Genomic DNA, 19,948 nt, shown 5'->3' on the forward strand with positions numbered 1-19,948 from the left:
AACATCATGCTTTGGGGCTGTTTTTCTGCAAAGGGACCAGGACTACTGATCTGTGAAAAGGAAAGAATGAATGGGGCCATGTATTGAGAGATTTTGAGTGAAAATCTCCTTCCATCAGCGAGGGCATTGAAGAGGAGACGTGGTTGGGTCTTTCAGCGTGACAATGTTCCCAAACACGCAACCAGGGCAACAAAGGAGTGGCTTTGTAAGAAGCATTTCAAGGTCCTGGAGTGGCCTAGCCAGTCTCCAGATCTCAACCAGGTAAAAAATCTGTGGAGGAAGTTGAAAGTCAGTGTTGCCCAACGACAGCCCCAAAACATCACTGCTCTAGAGGAGATCTGCATGGAGGAATTGGCCAAAATACCAGCAACAGTGTATGAAAAGCTTGTGTTACAGAAAACGTTTGGCCTCCGTTATTGCCAACAAAGGGTACATAAAGTGGTGAGATGAACTTTTGGTATTGACCAAATACTTATTTTCCACCATGATTTGCAAATAAATTCTTTAAAAATCAAACAATGTGATTTTCTGTTTTTTTTCCACATTCTGTCTCATGGTTGAGGTTTACCCATGTTGACAATTACAGGCCTCTCTAATATTTTCAAGTGGGAGAACTTGCACAATTAGTGGTTGACTAAATACTATTTGCCCCACTGTATGTTGTAAAGCATCATAGCAAACAAAATCAATGAAATGAACAAAAATATATTTTTATAATGGGTCAAAATTATGTGACAAGCACCTTAGACGGTCTTGTGTACTGTCTTCAGAAGAGGCTTCCTCTTGGGGTGACAGCCATGCACACCAATTTGATGTAGAGTGCGGTGTATAGTCTGAGCACTGACAGGCTGACCCACCACCTTTTCAATCTCTGCAGCAATACTGACAGCACTTCTGTAACCAGTCACATGACATTTTGGAGGGAAAATGACAAGCAGTACTCAATTTGAACATTTAGGGATGTACGTAGTTTCTAAGGGGCGTACTCACTTTTGTTGCCAGGGGGTTTAGATATTAATGGCTATATTTTGAGTTATTATAAGAGGAAAATAAATGAACTCTAAGCTGCATACAGACTACTTTTCATTGCGTCAAAGTGCCATTTTGTCAGTTTTGTCCCATGAAAAGATATACTTCAATATCTGCAGAATGCATTTTTTTCCTTTTGATGATGATTAAGCATATCATTAGACAACTTGAAAACATAGGGACCCCTCTCATTTTACCTTTTTTTTTCTTGACACACCCTAATGCGCATTCTCTATCCTGTACACACTTTTTAATTATGTCGAAAACACAATTTATTAACATGTTAAAATGTTCTTTTATTGCGCAACCACTAATTAGTAAGTGATACCATAACTACATGGGGAGAGTATTTATCCAATTCACTCAAAGTCATGAGATTCACAATGATAAGACCATTTTTAACCTTGGAAAATGTTTTTTTGGGCTGAGTAGGCACGTTAAAGAAGTTCGAAAAACGGAGAGCGTGCACTTGTCTAGAGTTTGGGTCGCAGAGATCCGACGGCGGGCTTGTCGGAGCAGAATTCTTTCCACCAGGAAGGCCGCTCCAGCGCTTGGCGTCCCTGCATCACCGTAGACCACAGGTTCTTGTACAGTTGTCCGTCAGCGTTGCCGATGGGGGAGTTGAGGATGAAGTCCGGCGGTGCCATCGCGTCCACCAGCGCCACGGCGTCGTCCTTCAACTGCAAACAACTAGGCTTTATTGGAGTGTCACAGCAGTCATTTTGATACTCGTATTGTCAAGCGAGCAAGACCTGAGTGCAGAGAGTGAGAATAGCCGTCTGGATCAAGTGGGCCGGCTCCTTTCCGCTCAAGAACCCACCTGCACACAACCGGACAAACTGTCCTCGATTCTCTTGTCCAAATGTTCAATTTTGGGTACCTTGGTACAGTGTGGCCATGTGGCCACTGAGGCTCCACAGTCCGTAAAGCGCACACAGCTTCCCGAGGACCCCTCGGAGCCGGATCGGGGTGTCTTCGTGCCGAGTCTGCTCGTGGAACCTCTGAAGGCAGCAGTGTTCGATGTAGGCCAAGGCCAGGTCGCGGCAGTAATACACCTGCACGGATATACAGTGGGGCATATAAGTATTTAGTCAACCACCAATTGTGCAAGTTCTCCTTCTTGTAAAGATTAGAGATGCCTGTTATTGCCAACATGTGTAAACCTCAACCATGAGACAGAATGTGGAGAAAAAACAACAGAAAATCACATTGTTTAATTTTTAAAGAATTTATTTCCAAATTTGAGTGGAAAAAAAGTATTTGGTCAACTACAAACAAGCAAGATTTCTGACTGTCAAAGAGGTCTAACTTCTTCTAACGAGGATCCACTCGTTACCTTTATTAATGGCACCTGTTTCAACTCATTATTGGTATAAAAGACACCTGTCCACAAGCTCTGTCAGTCACACTCCAAACTCCACTATGGCCAAGACCAAAGAGCTGTCGAAAGACACGAGAGACAAAATTGTAGACCAGCACCAGGCTGGGAAGACTGAAACCAACTAAAATCAACTGTGGGCACAATTATTAGTAAATGGAAGACATACAAGACCACTGATAATCTCCCTCGATCTGGGGCTCCGTGCAAGATCTCACCCCGTGGCGTCAAAATGATAACAAGAACGGTGAGAAAAAATCCCAGAACCACACGGGGAGACCTAGTGAATGACCTACAGAGAGCTGGGACCACACTAACAAAGGCTACGATCAGTAACACAATGCGCCGCCAGGGACTCAAATCCTGTGTTATGGTCAGATGAAACCAAAATAGAACTTTTTGGTAGAAACAGGTTCTCGTGTTTGGAGGAGAAAGAATACTGAATTGCATCCGAAGAACACCATACCCACTGTGAAGCATGGGGGTGGAAGCATCATGCTTCGGGGCTGTTTTTCTGCAAATGGACCAGGACGACTAATCTGCGTAAAGGAAAGAATGAATGGGGCCATGTATCGAGAGATTTTGAGTGAAAATCTCCTTCCATCAGCAAAGGCATTGAAGATGAGATGTGGCTGGGTCTTTCAGCATGACAATGACCCCAAACACACAGCCAGGGCAACAAAGGAGTGGCTTCGTAAGAAGCATTTCACGGTCCTGGAGTGGCCTAGCCAGTCTCCAGATCTCAATCCCATAGAAAATCTGTGGAGGGAGTTGAAAGTCAGCCCCAAAACATCAATGAGGAGATCTAGAGGAGATCTGCATGGAGGAATACGCCAAAATGCCAGCAACAGTGTGTGAAAAGCTTGTGAAGAGTAACAGAAAACGTTTGGCCTCCGTTATTGCCAACAAAGGGTACATAACAAAGTATTGAGATGAACTTTTGGTATTGACCAAATACTTATTTTCCACCATGATTTGCAAATAAATTCTTTAAAAATCAAACAACCTTCTGTCTCTCATGGTTGAGGTTTACCCATGTTGACAATTACAGGCCTCTGTAATATTTTTAAGTGGGAAAACTTGCACAATTAGTGGTTGACTAAATACTTATTTGCCCCACTATAAGATGAATAGTTGAATGTAAAATCGTTCAGAAGGTCGTCACCCTGCCTGGCTATTGTTGCGGGCTTGGAAGTCATCTTGGCCCGAAGTCCGGTGCTGCTCTAGTCGTTTGTGACTCTCCTCCAGAAGGAAGCACACCAGCCATTTGTAGGCCGCCAGCGCCACTGTTGGGGAAGCCATAAAGCTAAGAAGTCGGAGTTTTTCTAAACTTTACGGCAAGACCAAGGGAATAAATACCCGCGGAGTCGGCGCAGTCCTCAAGGGTGCGCGCCGTGAAGCGACTCTCTCGGATCTTATGGAAATCATCCAGGAAGTCCACCGTGTGAAGTGGAGATTGGACGCGTACGCCGCCTGACTCAAACGTGAGCGCAAACTGAGCAGGCAAAAGGCGGAAGACCCTCGAAGAAGCGGCAAGGAGAGACTGAGGACTGACCGCGTCGCTTCACGTCCATCCATGTCAGGAGGTAGTTGGCGGTTTGCTGAAGTAAGACGTTGTTGTCCCCCTCGTAGGTGCAGTTGGGGTCGTTGTCATCACGCAGGTTTCCCAAGCGGTTCACTGCGGAGGACCAGGAAGTGTCAGCGACACGTCCGCGTTTGGAAGCGAGGCTCCGAACACTCACTGGCCAGGTAACCGTGACCGCCGCATGCTTCCCGGCACTCCTGGATTCCCCGCTGAGCCGTCCACGCGGCCGAGGGCTTGCCCGAGCAGGCTAGCGCGTGGAGCTCCCGTCCTAGCTCGGCCTTCAAAACAGGGGTTTCCAGCTAAACGTGCGGACATTTCGGAACAAGCAAATGAGCAAGATACCTGTCTATCTACTTGGTCCTTCATCATCTGCCCAATACGGAACTCCACGTAGTTGCTGAAGAGTGATTTTGAAAAACACTCCAGAGCGTACGCTGCCGCCACATATGGGATCAGACGCCATTGCTACCGACGCAGAAAACATAAAAGCATTTGTCTTTGTCCGGAGTTCGGGACCATCGGCTCGAAAACGGCTATCACCGCTGACCTGCAACTGGTACTCGAGTACGGGAAGTTCTTCGCAGTCCTTCGGTCCGAACTGTCTCCTGGTAGCGGAGAAGCGGATTGCCACGATCAAGGCCAGCTTGAGGTTGACAAGAGCCATCCGGGCAATGGAAACCCGGCCGGCGGACAGCGCCCCCAGCGACGCCCCAAATCGCTTGTTTGGGTCCTTCACAAGTGCCAACTCTTTGTATCAAAGTCACTTTCAAGAAAAAGACTGAATTTACCTGGTAAGGTGTGACGTAGGTGCCGTCGGAGGTCACGTCACCAGTCTTGTTCAGGAGGTTCTCCCGCGGGATCCTCACATTGTGGAACAAAGCAAACCTGCACCAGAGTCATTCATTGACACGGAGTACCTTGTTCATTGACCTGTGCACTGTACGAGTTCTTTTAATGGAACATTAAGGCCTATTTTTACTCTCTCATTCAGTGCCAAAGGTGATTTTTCACAGGGATTGGTACCAAGGAGTCTTAGCAGTTTTAACTGTGAATTCAAAATTTGACATCGAGGTTTAAAGTGCGTATGACACCAAAAAGCATGTTTTTTTTTCATATTTCATGCGGTGTTTTATGCTCCTGAATGAAATGGACCACTTGAATGTGCGTGGAAGCCATCGTTTTATATATTCAATTTTTGGATGTGATATAGCGCGCTCGGGTGGGGGGTCCCAGTGCAGGAATAGGTGATGGGGCGGCTTAGGGTCGATCGCCAACGAGCTTACACTCACAAGGGATTCACACGATTACTGGGTTCTAGATAACAGAGCTAATTTGTGTACACTCTACCCCTTTCAATCACTTAGTTTATAGACTCCCCCACCCCCGTCCCCTTTCTCCCCGGTCAACAGGCCCCCCACATGGTGTCAACCGGAAATACATCAAGCTGACGATAGCACCAACATACAGTATTAGTACTTAATGTACACGTTCAATGTATTTCTTGTTGTTGTTTGTGTTTCTTGTCTTTCTTCTCTTGTGTTTCTTTTCTTTTGTCCCACCATAACCCCTTCCTGTTCGCTGCTTTCTCATAATAAACGAGGTATGTTGAATGATCACAATAGGAGTATGTCATACTCCCAATGTTAAACATTAAAACTGTTCAGACCAACCGGGCACTTAGACTTCCATTCTCTGTGTCAAACAGCTGAACAGGACAGGTTTTAAAAAAAAAAAAAAAAAAAAAAAAAAAGTGACTTCCGGCTTCAGTCTCGGATTTAGGACGAATGCGAATGTGACGTCATCCGGGTCCGCATCTCACAAAACAGCATTGCTTTATATAGCATGCAGATGGACTGCGGATTCAGCTGATTTTGCTGGTTAATTCTTTTATTTTTTGCATCACGCCAACCAAACGGCTGCAGGCTTTTGTAGCTGCACCAGGGAGAGACGCGTGAGCCTTTTTGGGTTTCAGAAAGTTTCTGTTCACCCCGATATCGGCCAAGACAAGTCTGCGAAAACTGTGGGACCATTAGGGATGGGCATCGAAATCCGATTCCAAATCTGAACCCGTTCCTAGTGTTTCAAGGCTTCAACATCACAATGAAAAACCCTTAACGATTCCTAAAGATGTGTATTGCGTCAACAAGTGACGTGACGCGTCTTGTTGTCCATACGCATCAAACTAGCATGGCGCCAAGAACCACTCGCTCCAAAGTTTGGCTACACTTCAACCAGGAAAGAGGGTGAATTTGAAAGGTTACAATGGTTTAGCACGAGCATTGCAGCCGTAAACATAGCAATGACAACACGCATGTTCAAACGCCCGAAACTGTGTCTTCACTTTACAAGGAAAAATGACAACAAAGTGACTTGCAGTCATTCAGGCATGAAAATCACTCACCTTTTGGCAAAATTTGCTGTTTTGAAGTTAAAAAGGGTGACCTATGTGAATTGTGTAGATCAGAGGAGAACATTTTTTAAGGGGGGGGGTCAAAATTCCATCTAACTAACGACATGTTTTATTGAAGTTGCTAAGCCTGTCGCGATATGCAATGAGTCCATTTGTCACAAGGTAAATAAAAATGAGGGCGATCATTTTCACTGCTGCGTTTTATCACCAAATGCATGCCTGCATACATTTGTGCGTGCGTGTAGATGACATATGAGACTCCAGTTCATTTTACAGATGTTTATTGGTCATCAACACGCCATAGAATTACAGTTCAGACATACAAAATAAGGAAACACGTGTATATTAAACACTGTAAACGTTAGCATTGCTACATTGAGAGTACCGTATTTTTCGGACTATAAGTCGCGTTTTTTTTTCATATTTTGGCTGGGGGTGCGACTTAGACTCAGGAGCGACTTATGTGTGGAATTATAAACACATTATGATATAATTTCACATGTTATTTTGGTGTTTTGCAGTGACACTGATGGTTTTGTAAAGTTGTTAGCATGTCTTATGCTATAGTTATCTGAATAACTCTTTATAGCTATGGCCACGTTCGCGTTCTGCCTTTGGCAGTGTATGTTCAATTGTATTATTGACTTTATCTTGAAATGGATGCATTTAGTTTGTGGCGCTTTCACGCCCAAGTGACGGCGCACTCGCACTTGTTTACGTGAAGAAGAGTGCTCACACGCCAGAAGAAGACAGGCAGCTACGTAGCTGAGTGAGTGAGTGGGCGAGTTAGCGACAGAGAATAGACGGCTGCGAACCTACTTTCATTGTTTATGCTTTTAAATCATCTCTACAGAGGAAACGCCTGCGTGTATCATCTTTTCTGTTGTTGTTGTGTGTTTTCCACCCGCGATCTGACACTTAGAGCCAGTTGTGTGGTTGTTTGAACGATGTGCTAATGATAGCGAACGCATGCTAACCTGTTACTTATTACTAATAGTACCTAATTATCATTTATTTACGTTGATGCGAACCTGTTTTCTATCGAGGACCAAATTGATTCAGCAAATTATACAGACGTCCAGCATTGTCTTTTGGGAGTTCGCTGTATAGCCAGGACTGAGCCGTAGCGTAGGACAGTATATTCACATTTCGTTGTTCATGCACTTTACACTGTTCACTTATTTAGCATGTTGTTCTCTATTGTATTTTTACATTAAATTGCCTTTCAAGATGACATGTCGGTTCTATGTGTTGGATTTTATCAAGTAAATTTCCACCCAAAATTCGACTTATACTCCGGTGCGACTTGTATATGTTTTTTTTCTCTTCGTTGGGCATTTTATGGCTGGATCGACTTATACTCAGGAGCGACTTGTAGTCCGAAAAATACGGTAATGGGGGGAAAAAAACAACCTACTTTAGCCTGCTATAAAACATTGGCAGTCTTCTCCACAACGCAAACTTGCGGTTAAAAAGTGACACTTCAAACATGAAAAATCGTTAGTTAACATAATTTGCAAACGAAAAAATTGAGAAAAAAACTGAGTTTAAGAATTGTTATGAATAATGTTGGAAAGGCAAAGTCAGTGTTCTGAATCTGTTTACATTTCATTCATTTGCACTAATAAATGCTAGCAACATTTGACTTCAGCCGACGACCGGCATCTTGTCGCACACCTGCCCCGCAGAGAGAACGCTGTACTCAGCTTATTGCTCCCTTCGTGTGCCCCGTGTTCAAATTTTCAACCCCATCAGAAATGGCAACTTTGTGTTAAAAATGGCCACGAATACAGCGATTACATAGTAAACACTACAAACTTTCTTTAAATAAAGGACTATTTACTGTACTTACGTTTGATCATGGACAGACATGTAGAAATGTTCTCCTCAGACACATCCTGCCATGTTAGGTGCACAACAATTGCAGCCACTCTCGTATGACTCTCTCACTGTTTACGTCTTCGCCGTGTAGTCAAGCATTATTTTAGGCCATATTCGTGTTGATCATGGGGCAGCTCTGTGCGCTCCTCTGACGTCGGCTGGTTTGTCCAGCGGTCATTGTCCAGCTGCTTCCCCGCAAACGAGCCATCTGCCCGCAGCAGGGGAACAACGAGCTCTAACTTGCTCGCCGCCGGGCAGGTTGCCAATCGGCGAAGACAATCGACAACCCAGTCGTCATGTGAAATGATCCGGGCTAGCTATGTGTGATTTCCGCTTCGAAGACTTTGAAACATCACTCGGTTCGGGTTAGCACATCGGCTAGCTATCACGCCTCTTGGTTTGTTTACATTCTCCGAAGCCAGGGAAGGGAAATAACATAAGCCCGATTTAGGTGTCATAAAATATCGTTCGGGAGGTGCGACAGTAAAGGTGAAGTCGACAGTTTTGACCATTATGGAGTAATTTTGCCATGTCGTCCTGAATAAATGCATTTTTATCATTTCAAATTCCATTTAGCACAAGACTGTTATATGTCATGACCATGCCATTTAATTAGCAGTTGGGGAAAAATACTTGGATAAAAAGAATATCCTGTAAAAAAATATTGAAGTAAAGAGACTGAAATAATGACATTTTGCTGCTCTTTTTGTCGCGTTTTCCTCGTTCTGAATAATTCCCCCTCAATGGGCTGACTGGTCCTTCTCAAGCCATTTATTTAGCTATTGGGAAAAAATACTTGGATAAAAAGAATATCCTGTAAAAATATTGGCGAAGAGAGACTGAAACAATGACATTTCGCTGCTCTCGTCGCCGCGTTTTCCTCGTTGTGAATAATCCCCCCTCAATGGGCTGCATACTAAATCAGATGAAATCGTGACTCCGCTGATGTCATCCACCTGTTGGGGACGCTAGAGCCCTGTAATGGTAGGCGTGGCTAACCAGCAGATTAAAAGACTCATTTCTCGTCATCTGCGCTTTGCTAAATTGTTGTACATAGTCGAATCGTCTCAAAATATGATTGTAATTCACATAATAATCCTATTTAAGACTTTTTTTCTCCTGTCGTACGCACTTTAAAATAAGGCTGTTAAGCTTATTTTAAACCACCGTAATTTTCCGAATATAAGGTGCACCCGTGTATAACGCGCACCCCAAATTTACTTGTAAAATCTAGGGGAAATTATCTTACCCGTGTATAACGCGCACCCTAATTTTAGTACCAATAAATAGAAGAAAACAAGAAAACAGAGCTCTTGTACAGATACAGAAATGTCATTTTACTGACTGGTGAAATAACTGCGCAAGCATAGCACATTGGTAGTTCAAAACATTACCGTAAACTGAAAATGTGCACGGTAATAATATGATTTGACAACTTCTCCAACTTACAAGAATCTAGGAGAAAACAAAACAGATGTGACTTTTCTTTTAAAGGCTGCTGTATAACTTGCTTGTTTCATCATTATGAATAAATGTTTCTTCCATGGATTGATACGATAAAATAAAAGTGAGGCTCGAAGTCGGAAATCGGAACAAGCGCATCGCTACTGTAACAAGAGGAACTATTGTTATTTGAGTTTGAGTTCCCAAGGGACAGATATAGTTGACGGACACAGATAGTCTGTGTTGTGTTACGTTTGTTATGGTCCGAGTTGCCGAGTTGCAATAAACGGTGACTCAAATGAGTTCAAGAAACTAAATTCTGTGCTTTATGAAGAGTGAAAAAAGCAGAATTTAACACAGACGAAATCATTCAACCAATCAGAGTGAAGTATTACCGAAACAAAATGGTGACGTCACGTACCGTAATGGTCAGCAACGGATCGCCGCATACGTTTTCTTCAACACAACATGGCCGTCTCAATAAAAAAAAAGTCTTTATATATATATATATATATATATAATATAGATATTTCTGTCTCCATCCCTGTAGGCTACCCATGTATAATGCGCACCATGATTTTACAAGTTGATTTTGGGGGCAAAAAAGTGCGCGTTATATTCGGGAAATTATGGCAGCTATTTTTCTTCAAGAAATCTGAGTGAAATATACTTGAAGCACTGGCAGATAATTTCACTTATTTCCAATAGATTTACACTAAAAAAAAGGGAATTTAACTAGTTTTAAGGATGTGTGTTTTTGCAGTGTAGTAATGTTATACGTTAGGAATGGCTTACTTTTAAAGGCATTTTTGTGCAACTTAGGTATTTACTCTGTAAGTTATTGTTGCCAAAATAACATTGCCATTGCACACTGTCAGACAACCTGTCTTTATTTAGATGTTGGAATTTACTAGTTGTTCCCATTTGATGTTGAAAAAAAGCAATAAATTCTATTTTTGCACAGTAATATTTTCTCTTGTGTATACTTTAAAATTTTACATCAATCTTTTCCTAGAATTATGGGCTTGACATTATCGGTTGAAAAATGTCTTATCGTCACAGGCGGTTTTTGCCATGGGCAATGTGGGCGACCGCCCAGGGCGCAATCTATTTGGGGGCGCACAAGCGCCCTCGAGAACAAAAAAAAAAAAAAAAAAAAAAAAAAATCCGCTAGTTTTCTAGACTACTACCGCTCATTTCCACGTCAGCTTGGTAGAGTGGGCGCTAGGGCGCCCCTTACTATCATTATCAACTGCTGCAGAGAGTTGTGTGTGTCAGAGGAAAAGGCAGTTGGAAACGGGAGGGGATCAGTTGTTCGCAAATGTTAAGTGAATGAGCCAGACGAGTCGCACTCATTCTCATAGGGTAAGTAAGGAGGGTGGCGGGGCACCATATGCTGTATAGCTTTTCACAGGCCACCTCATTATTCATGATGTGACTACTTAAAGAAATGGTGATTTTTTCCAAGAAAGTCCATTAATGGGTCAATCATATTCCTCGTTCAGTACTCTATAAGAAAAATATAACATATATGCATCTAAAATAATCCTAAACGATTTTATTAGCAATTTTAATACTCCTTTTAGCAAGGTTACTTGGGTATGCGGTATGCCGCTGCGTACGTTCCCATAGCAACCAGTCCTGTTATTGTCCTACGTCAAAAGCGCTGCATATTCTGAGAACGAGAATAGGCGTAAGCGTAAGGTGCGCATTTTGAGCAGAGTGGTTGATCCCACTCGTTCTCGCTGCGTCGAGGAGAGCGTTCTTTACTTTATATTCGCATTGCACATTTGCTTTAAGAGGGAAGGTGTTAGTTTAGCATCTTAAAATGATGTTGTACATCCATATGAGTGTAAAGTGCTTAGTTTTCGCCACTTTTATGGCCAAGATGACCGCACGCAGCGCACACTCGAACCCCCCGCCCCCACCTTCGTGTTCATTTTACTGCACAAATATGTATGTGTGTCCCGTGACTCAGAGTGAGTGGGCGCCGATCGGGCGCTTTTTTAATTGGCAAAATGAAAAGTTATCCGTCTGGAAATGAAAAAAGAAAGGAAAAAAAGCAGAAGAGGAGAAAAGGAAGCAAGACAGCGGTGAGTGTACTATGTTACTGTAGTTTTATGTCCTAATGTAGTCGAAGCACTGCAGACTAGTAGTAGTAAACCAATTAACTGCCTTAACTTGTTGTAACTAGCTTGTTAGCGTTTGCTAACAGCATTGCAGCATGCTAGCGTTTCTTCATACATAAAGATGTTACCTAGAACATTAAATCAGTGTTTAGAATCACCATACACACTGATCAGCCAGACTGATAAGACGTTACATGATTCACTTCTGTGCCAGAATGTTATCCTTATTAAGTAAACGCAATATAACTTACCAGCTAGTCAGTAGAATACGGTATGTGTAAAGGTATGTGTACTAAGCACAATAATAATAATAATAATCTGAAGTACATTTTGTTTATTAAGGCAAATGTGTGTAAATAATTAAGGATAGTGTGAAGTGAATGAATAATGCAATTGGGGGGGGCACTTTGAGTGTCCAAAAAAGCGCTCTATGAGAGCGAGGCTTTATTAGACTTATATTAAATATGCTATTGCTACAAGTCCAACTGTCCCTCTTACTTGCACATGCTCAAAGGGCCCCATGTTGCCTGTTGCCTAGGGCCCCCGGGGACCCTTGCTACGCCTTTGGGCGGGGGATAGACTATTTTAATAAAATAACGCAAAAAACGTAACACATTGTTGTGTTTGATGTCGGGGGGGGGGGGGGGGGGGGTTGGGTAGTTTGGATGTCGGTGGGGGTGAGTGGGGGGGGGGGGGGGGGGGCGCTGATGGGGTGGTTCGCCCAGGGCGCGAAAGTAGCCACGACCGCCACTGCTTATCGTGCATCACAAATTTAAGACTTTTTTTATCCTGTCGTACGCACTTTAAAGGACCAGCAGTGTAGGGACATACCCATTATCCAGTCCGTTCTGGCCCAGCTTCTTGCCCATATCTCCGACCAACACGCCAGGCAGAGCCAGCAACGTCTTGGGATCTCTCACCTGCGTGGGACACTCACTTACATTGGGTCTTAAGCACTACTGGGCAACAACTGACATACCGGGACCACAAAAGAGTGCAGGCCATGGCAGGCCCCGTCTGGCGTGTAGAGCTGTGCTAACACTAGCGCATGGGTGGCGGTTTTTCCCAGGTTGCCCACCCAAAACTTGGCTGCCTCAAAATCTGGAGAGTTGATGACAAACTCCTGCAAGGAAATCATCGCGAATGATCGGATGAAACCGGGATGTGACAGTGACGGTGCAAACCTGCGAGGAGGGCACGTAGGTGGCGGTGGTCCTCATGGCTCGGGTGTTGCTACCGTGACTCAGCTCGGTCAGCGCGAAGCATCCGAACGTCTCGAGGGGAAGAAATGGAGATATGATCCCGGCCGGATGGCGTTCGTATGATTTGACGTCAAGCTTACTGTCATGTCGTTAGTAGAGTCCACATACTTGCTGTGTCGCGCCGAGCCACTGCTAGCGACTGTCGCCCCAAACATCTAAACACATTTTGAAATGTACTCGTCTAGCAACGATAATGTATGAGGGGATTCTAGGCGCTATCATGACACACTCACGCCTTTGTTGAGGAAAAACTTGGCCGCTAAAGACCAGTCATACATTCCCAAGCAGTCATTGAGGACCACCGTCTTCCACGGGTCCATCATGGCCTCCTCGTCGGTCAGGAAGTCGTAACGGAACAGCTGTTTTACCCTGTGGGTTTACGGACAAAATGTTTGAGTTTATATAGCCCCTCGAAAATCGGACAAATGAACCTGAGAAAGGTGAGCTCCCGCATCTTCTCCATAGGTAGGTCTTCACCCGGCGTCCTGGAGAAAAGAGGGTCGCTCTCCAACGCCGCGAAGATGCGTTGCTGCGGCAAAAAAGCCGACCTCAGAGGAGCAAAGGCCACGAGAGAAGAACCTTACCTTTAACGCTGTCACTTCTTCCCCATCCAAGAACAGAAGCATGTCCTTCCATGGGAAGCAAGCTTTTTGTCTGTAGATGTCCAACGGCCCGTTGGGGAGGTCAGCCACTTCATGCTTCATTGTCTTCTAATTTCCTGAACAAATATTTGCTTTTATATGGTTGTTCACCAGTGTGGGTCAATGGAAATATAGCTCATTTTTAAAGTCTTTGTTTGGTCAATTACATTAGTCGGTATTTCTGGAAGAGATCTAGTCATTTTTATAACATTTTTAGTAGTATTCATTAGCATTCATTCAGTATGTTTGATAGTATTTTGATGAGCTATAGTGAGTATTTGAGACTTAGGTTATTTTATTGATAGGGTGCCATTTGTGTCCCTAGTACAGTGGGGCTAATAAGTATTTAGTCGACCACCAATTGTGCAAGTTCTCCTACTTGAAAAGATTACAGGGGCCTGCAAATGTCAACATGGGTAAACCTCAACCATGAGAGACAGTATTTGGTCACTTACAGTGCCCTCCATAATTATTGGATTTATAATAATTATGTGTTTTTTAGCTTCTAATATTTTTTTCTTTCTTCTAAATAATATGGGACATTAATGGAAAAAAAAGAGAAAAATCCAACCTTCAATACAAGTGCATTTATTCAGTGGGGAAAAAATCCCACATAAAGAAATAATTATTTGACATCAAATTTTTTCAGCATGCGCATCTTTCGTGGCACGCCAGACCCACTTAGAGTGTTTGTTGCCAAAAAGCTCAATCTTGGTCTCATCTGACCAAAGCACACGGTCCCAGTTGAAGCCCCAATACCACTTGGCGAAATCCAGACGTTTGCGTTTATGATTGTGAGTGAGGAAAGGTTTTCTCCGTGCACGCCTCCCAAACAGCTTGTTGGCGTGTAGACAGCACCTCATACCCACTGTGAAGTATGGGGGTGGGTCAGTGATGCTGTGGGGCTGTTTGGCTTCCAAAGGCCCTGGGAACCTTGTTAGGGTGCATGGCATCATGAATGCTTTGAAATACCAGGACATTTTAAATCAAAATCTGTTGCCCTCTGCCCGAAAGCTGAAGATGGGTCATCACTGGGTCTTTCAGCAAGACAATGACCCTAAACATATGGCCAAATCTACACAGAAATGGTTCACCAGACACAAAATCAAGCTCCTCCCATGGCCATCTCAGTCTCAAACCTGTGGGGTGAGCTGAAGAGGAGACTACAGAAGAGAGGACCCAGGTCTCTGGATGATTCAGAGAGATTCTGCAAAGAGGAATGGCTGAAGATCCCTCTTTCTGTCTTTTCCCATCTTGTGAAACATTATAGGAGAAGATTAGGTGCTGTTTTGTTGGCAAAAGGGGGTTGTACAAAGTATTAACACCAGGGGTGCTAATAATTGTGACACACATTATTTGATGTCAAATAATTATTTCTTTATGTGGGATTTTTTCCCCACTGAATAAATGCTATTGTATTGAAGGTTGGCTTTTTCTCTTTTTTTCCATTAAGGTCCCATATTATTTAGAAAAAAAACAATTATTAGAAGCTAAAAAACACATAATTATTATAAATCCAATAATTATGGAGGGCACTGTACTTACAAGCAAGATTTCTGGCTGTCAAAGAGGTCTAACTTGTTCTAACGAGGTCCAACGAGGCTCCACTCATTACCTGTATTAATGGCACCTGTTTTAACTCATTATCGGTATAAAAGAACCCTGTCCACAATTTCAGTCAGTCACACTCTAAACTCAACTATGGCCAAGATCAAAGAGCTCTCAAAGGACAACAGAGGCAAACTTGTAGACCTACACCAGGCTGGGAAGACTGAAACTGCAATAGGTAAAACGCTTGGTGTAAAGAAACCAACTGTAGGAGCAATTATTAGAAAATGGAAGACATACAAGACCACTGATAATCTCCCTCGATCTGGGGCTAGATGCAAGATCTCACCCCGTGACGTCAAAATGATAACAAGAACGATGAGCAAAAATCCCAGAACCACACGGGGGGACCTAGTGAATGACCTACAGAGAGCTGGGACCACAGTAACAAAGGCTACTATCAGTAACACTATGCGCCGCCAGGGACTCAAATCCTGCACTGCCAGACGTGTCCCCCTGCTGAAGAAAGTACACGTCCAGGCCTGTCTGCGGTTCGCTAGAGAGCATTTGGATGATCAAAAAGAGGACTGGGAGAATGTGTTATGGTCAGATGAAACCAAAATAGAACTTTTTGATAGAAACACAGGTTCTCGTATTTGGAGAAGAAAGAATACTGAATTGCATTCGAAGAACACCATAGCCACTGTGAAGCATGGGGGTGGAAACATCATGCTTTGGGGCTGTTTTTCTGCAAAGGGACCAGGACGACTGATCTGTGTAAAGGATGAATGCGGCCATGTATCGAGAGATTTTGAGTGAAAATCTCCTTCCATCAGCAAGGGGATTGAAGATGACATGTGGCTGGGTCTTTCAGCATGACAATGATCCCAAACACACAGCCAGGGCAACAAAGGAGTGTCTTCGTAAGAAGCATTTCAAGGTCCTGGAGTGACCTAGCCAGTCTCCAGATCTCAACCCCATAGAAAATCTTTGGAGGGAGTTGAAAGTCCATGTTGCCCAGCGACAGCCCCAAAACATCACTGCTCTAGAGGAGATCTGCATGGAGGAATGGGCCAAAATACCAGCAACAGAGTGTGAAAAGCTTGTGAAGAGTTACAGAAAATGTTTGGCCTCCGTTATTGCCAACAAAGGGTACATAACAGAGTATTGAGATGAACTTTTGGTATTGACCAAATCCTTATTATCCACCATGAGTTGCAAATAAATTCTTTAAAAATCAAACAATGTGATTTTATGTTTTTTTTTCCACATTCTGTCTCTCATGGTTGAGGTTTAACCATGTTGACAATTACATGCCTCTCTAATATTTTCAAGGGGGAGAACTTGCACAATTTGTGGTTGACTAAATACTTATTTGCCCCACTGTATAAATGAAGCTGTAATTTACAGCAACACTTGGTAACTTTTCAGTTTTGGTCAATTTTAGCAACGTCGGTGCACAAAAGCGGTAGTGTTTTGCCTTAAGGAAGACTGCGTTTCCTATGAGGACCAGCGCATATGCACATTGTGTTGAAAATTATGATGGTCGTCTGCAGATGGTTTAACCAACATTTGTGTTTCCAGCGGCTGTGTGAAGCATGAAAAGTAATAAGGTAATGAATCCAGTTGTGGCGAAACAATAGCAAATGACGGTTAGCAGGGGTTCATTTGTGCCGGATCTTGCCGGAACAAGATCTGGCACCTCTTGATTTTGGCCTCCCTGTGTTCCGGGACCTATTTGGGCAGATCCGGCACCTCTTGTATATACAAAATAATAAAAAGTCTGGTTCCTCCTTCGGGGACGTAGTGTAGTAGGAGTGGGAACCTCTTCACTATGAGATACGATTTGCGATACAAAGGTCACGATAACGATGATCTGACGATATGGCGATACAACGATTATCGATACATTGGTCAGGAAATCATTCTATGATATTCTACAAACAACTAATTAACAGAAAAACAAGCTTCTAGTGTGAATTGGAATTAGTTTATCACTAGTAGACGTCCAATCCATTTGAACTGGGAGGGTGGCAGCGAATGAACTGTAAACGGGGGTCTCCAGGGTAAACAGACAAATTAAAAACAGTTCGGGGGTAGTGCTGCAACGATTAATCGATTAACTCGAGTATTCGATTAGAAAAAAATATTCAAATTAAATTTTGTTGCTTCGAATATTCGTTTAATTAAAGTGGCGTTGTAATGATTTATTTTGAAAGTGTTTGCATTTCATTTTATTGATTAAGGTGGATACACTGCCCTCTGGTTGTCTCATTTCACATGGCTGAATCCAACTGCTCCCTGTTAAGACCAACGTAAGCTAAGTTTTTGTTTGAGCTCATGTTTTTTTTTGCATTCGTGAATTAGTTTATAGATACATTTAGATGTTTTTTGTGGGAATATGCCTCTGAACCATTTGTTAAGAGCATTGTAAAAAAAAAAAAGTTAGCATTTTATAGCATTTAAGCTGGCGGAGTTTTGCTCTGTAAGTTAGCCAATTGTTCTTTTGTTTATATAGATCATTTATTCATTTTTTTATACGGTTTGAGGGTCAGCTCAGGTATTTTGATTTGTCATGTTCCTTATCAGATTTCTCGATTATTCAAACTAACGAGTTCATCGATTAATCGACTACTAAAATAATTGATAGCTGCAGCCCTATTCGGGGGCTTAATGCGCCATGAATCTGCTATGGTAACATATAGACATATTGTTCTTTCATACACAACATATCTTTAGGCTTAAAATTCAGAAGTTTATTTTAAAGAGGGCTGCAAGAGCAGAAACTGCTTTTTCAGCCTTGTGTTTTCCGCCATATCCTGGTAGAGTCCCGTTCATTTTCCTCCTCAAACAAAACCTTTTGTCTCTGTTGCTCTTCCCATCTTTGCAGAATTCACGCGAAAGCGTTAGCATCGACTTCAGTCTTTATATCGACTGGGGACAGGGGTAAGTGACGTATGCCGTAAAGCAGTCACCACGTTTGTCACATTCGATACAGACACCTCAAGATATATGGCGAAAACACAGACAAGACTGAAAAAGCAGTTTCTGCTCTTGCACTCCTCTTTAAAATAAACTGCTGTATTTTAAGCCAAAAGAACCGTTGTGTTTGATAGAACAATATTTCTATATGCTGCCATAGCAGATTCATGGCGCATTAAGCCCCCGAACTATTTTAAATTAGTCCGTTTTACCCTGAAAACCCCCGTTTACAGACGTCGCGCAATCACTTTTGTTTCAACCCAGCCATAAAACAAATTAATCATATTTATTATTCAAAATGTCTGTCGTTTTTAACTTAGAATCATTAATTGATGTCTCATATCTCGTTTAAAAAAAAACAAAACTTTAAAATATGTGAGTGAATAATTTTTTAAACTTTTAAACAAATTAAGTCACAATGAAAAAAATGGCGTCTGTAAAAAAGTCACGGATATCAACCTCATAACTATCACTTAATTGTATTTTTTTTGTTACTGTTGCATTTTCTCTGATGTCAGATGATAAATAATCGATCCAAACAAAGAAAAATTGGGAAAAAATGTTTTAAAGGGTAAATATATGAAAAAGAAGATCTCGGCCACTCCTCGATGTCTGCTATTTCTGCATCGCAAGCCTTGTTAAATTACCATGTTTCACCCATAAAATCCCAAATATATCCAGCTATGGCCATTCACAGCTGTGTCTTGACACTCAATGATTTATGCTAGGTAAGTACGCGATAGTATCTTGTTAAAGTCATGGCGTCTGTAATTCTGCTGTTGCGTGCTCTCACCTCCAGATAGGGTTTTGCTGTTTAAAAAACTTTTTTTTTCCAAGATGCCCTCCTGTTCAAAATGTTTCTTTCCCCAGAAAATTGAGATTTTAAGCTTTCCAATGATGTATCACACATGCATATCGGACAATTTTGAAAGTTGGCCAAATTGGGGGTCTCAGAGCAGAACTTCAAGTCACCTGAGTGTTTTCCGCCATATATAAAGAGGTGTCACTAATTTGTCAGTTGACATACCATCACAGATGTTATGAAAATTTACCTAGTGTGGCTTTAAGTAGAGGAAATTTAAAGGTAATTATTATCTTATGGTCCTGGATAAACTTTTTAATCATGTGTTGTTTTTTAATTAAAATATATTAATTAAAAAAAAGAGGGAGGACGGTTCTGTTCGTTTATAAAAGTATTTCTCATCAAGGTTCCAAAGTTATGTTAGCTATTATGCTAGCAAACTTGAACACAAATTTTCCCGTTAGTGTCTAAATGGTCCTTTTCGTTGAACTCGGGTTAAAGTCGATTAAACTTCACCGTGTCATCAAAGCAGAGTAAAGTTCAAGTTCTTTTCCTTGTCAAAATGTGGCAAAGTCACTGACACACAACCGTGTCCACATGTCAAACTCAAAGCCGTCAGTATTATTTGCTCAGTTAGCTCTTCGTTTTCAAACAAGTACTTTTGTAACTCTTCAAGAAAGCACAGGTAACAAGTTTCGTCTTACCTGTCGTCGCCGTTTTGTAAACATTGAACCAATACGAGCAATTATAAAACCCAAGCTTGGTGGACATTGCTCAGGACGCGCCCACTGCACTTAACCCGGAAGTGAACAGAGAAGCAACAGCGTACAATGGCGCCATCTTGAGACAGTTTTGAAG

At 42.5% G+C, this 19,948-nt stretch overlaps 1 protein-coding gene across 2 annotated transcripts; it reads right to left on the minus strand.

The window, feature by feature from the left end:
- Positions 1–694: 694 nt before the first annotated feature.
- Positions 695–19,912, minus strand: acox3 (acyl-CoA oxidase 3, pristanoyl). 2 transcript variants are annotated; one of them, XM_057853899.1, is made up of 18 exons: positions 19,795–19,910; positions 13,702–13,835; positions 13,549–13,646; positions 13,351–13,486; positions 13,198–13,272; positions 13,040–13,129; positions 12,835–12,978; positions 12,687–12,775; positions 4,781–4,877; positions 4,540–4,722; positions 4,335–4,457; positions 4,150–4,270; positions 3,963–4,085; positions 3,767–3,880; positions 3,578–3,693; positions 1,910–2,084; positions 1,782–1,849; positions 695–1,709 (listed from the first exon to the last, which is right to left on the minus strand). In XM_057853899.1, the coding sequence occupies exons 2-18, from the start codon at positions 13,819–13,821 to the stop codon at positions 1,503–1,505; spliced, it is 2,079 nt and encodes a 692-aa protein (XP_057709882.1). In that variant the 5' UTR covers positions 13,822–13,835; positions 19,795–19,910; the 3' UTR covers positions 695–1,502. The 2 variants fall into 2 exon arrangements, 1 of the variants encoding a protein (XP_057709882.1); XR_009066527.1 differs by having other exon boundaries at positions 1,566–1,709; positions 3,573–3,693; positions 19,795–19,912.
- Between the last annotated feature and the right edge of the window lie 36 nt (positions 19,913–19,948).

This window comes from Corythoichthys intestinalis, chromosome 13 (assembly GCF_030265065.1).
Source record: "Corythoichthys intestinalis isolate RoL2023-P3 chromosome 13, ASM3026506v1, whole genome shotgun sequence".
In the NCBI taxonomy this organism is placed as follows: domain Eukaryota; kingdom Metazoa; phylum Chordata; class Actinopteri; order Syngnathiformes; family Syngnathidae; genus Corythoichthys; species Corythoichthys intestinalis.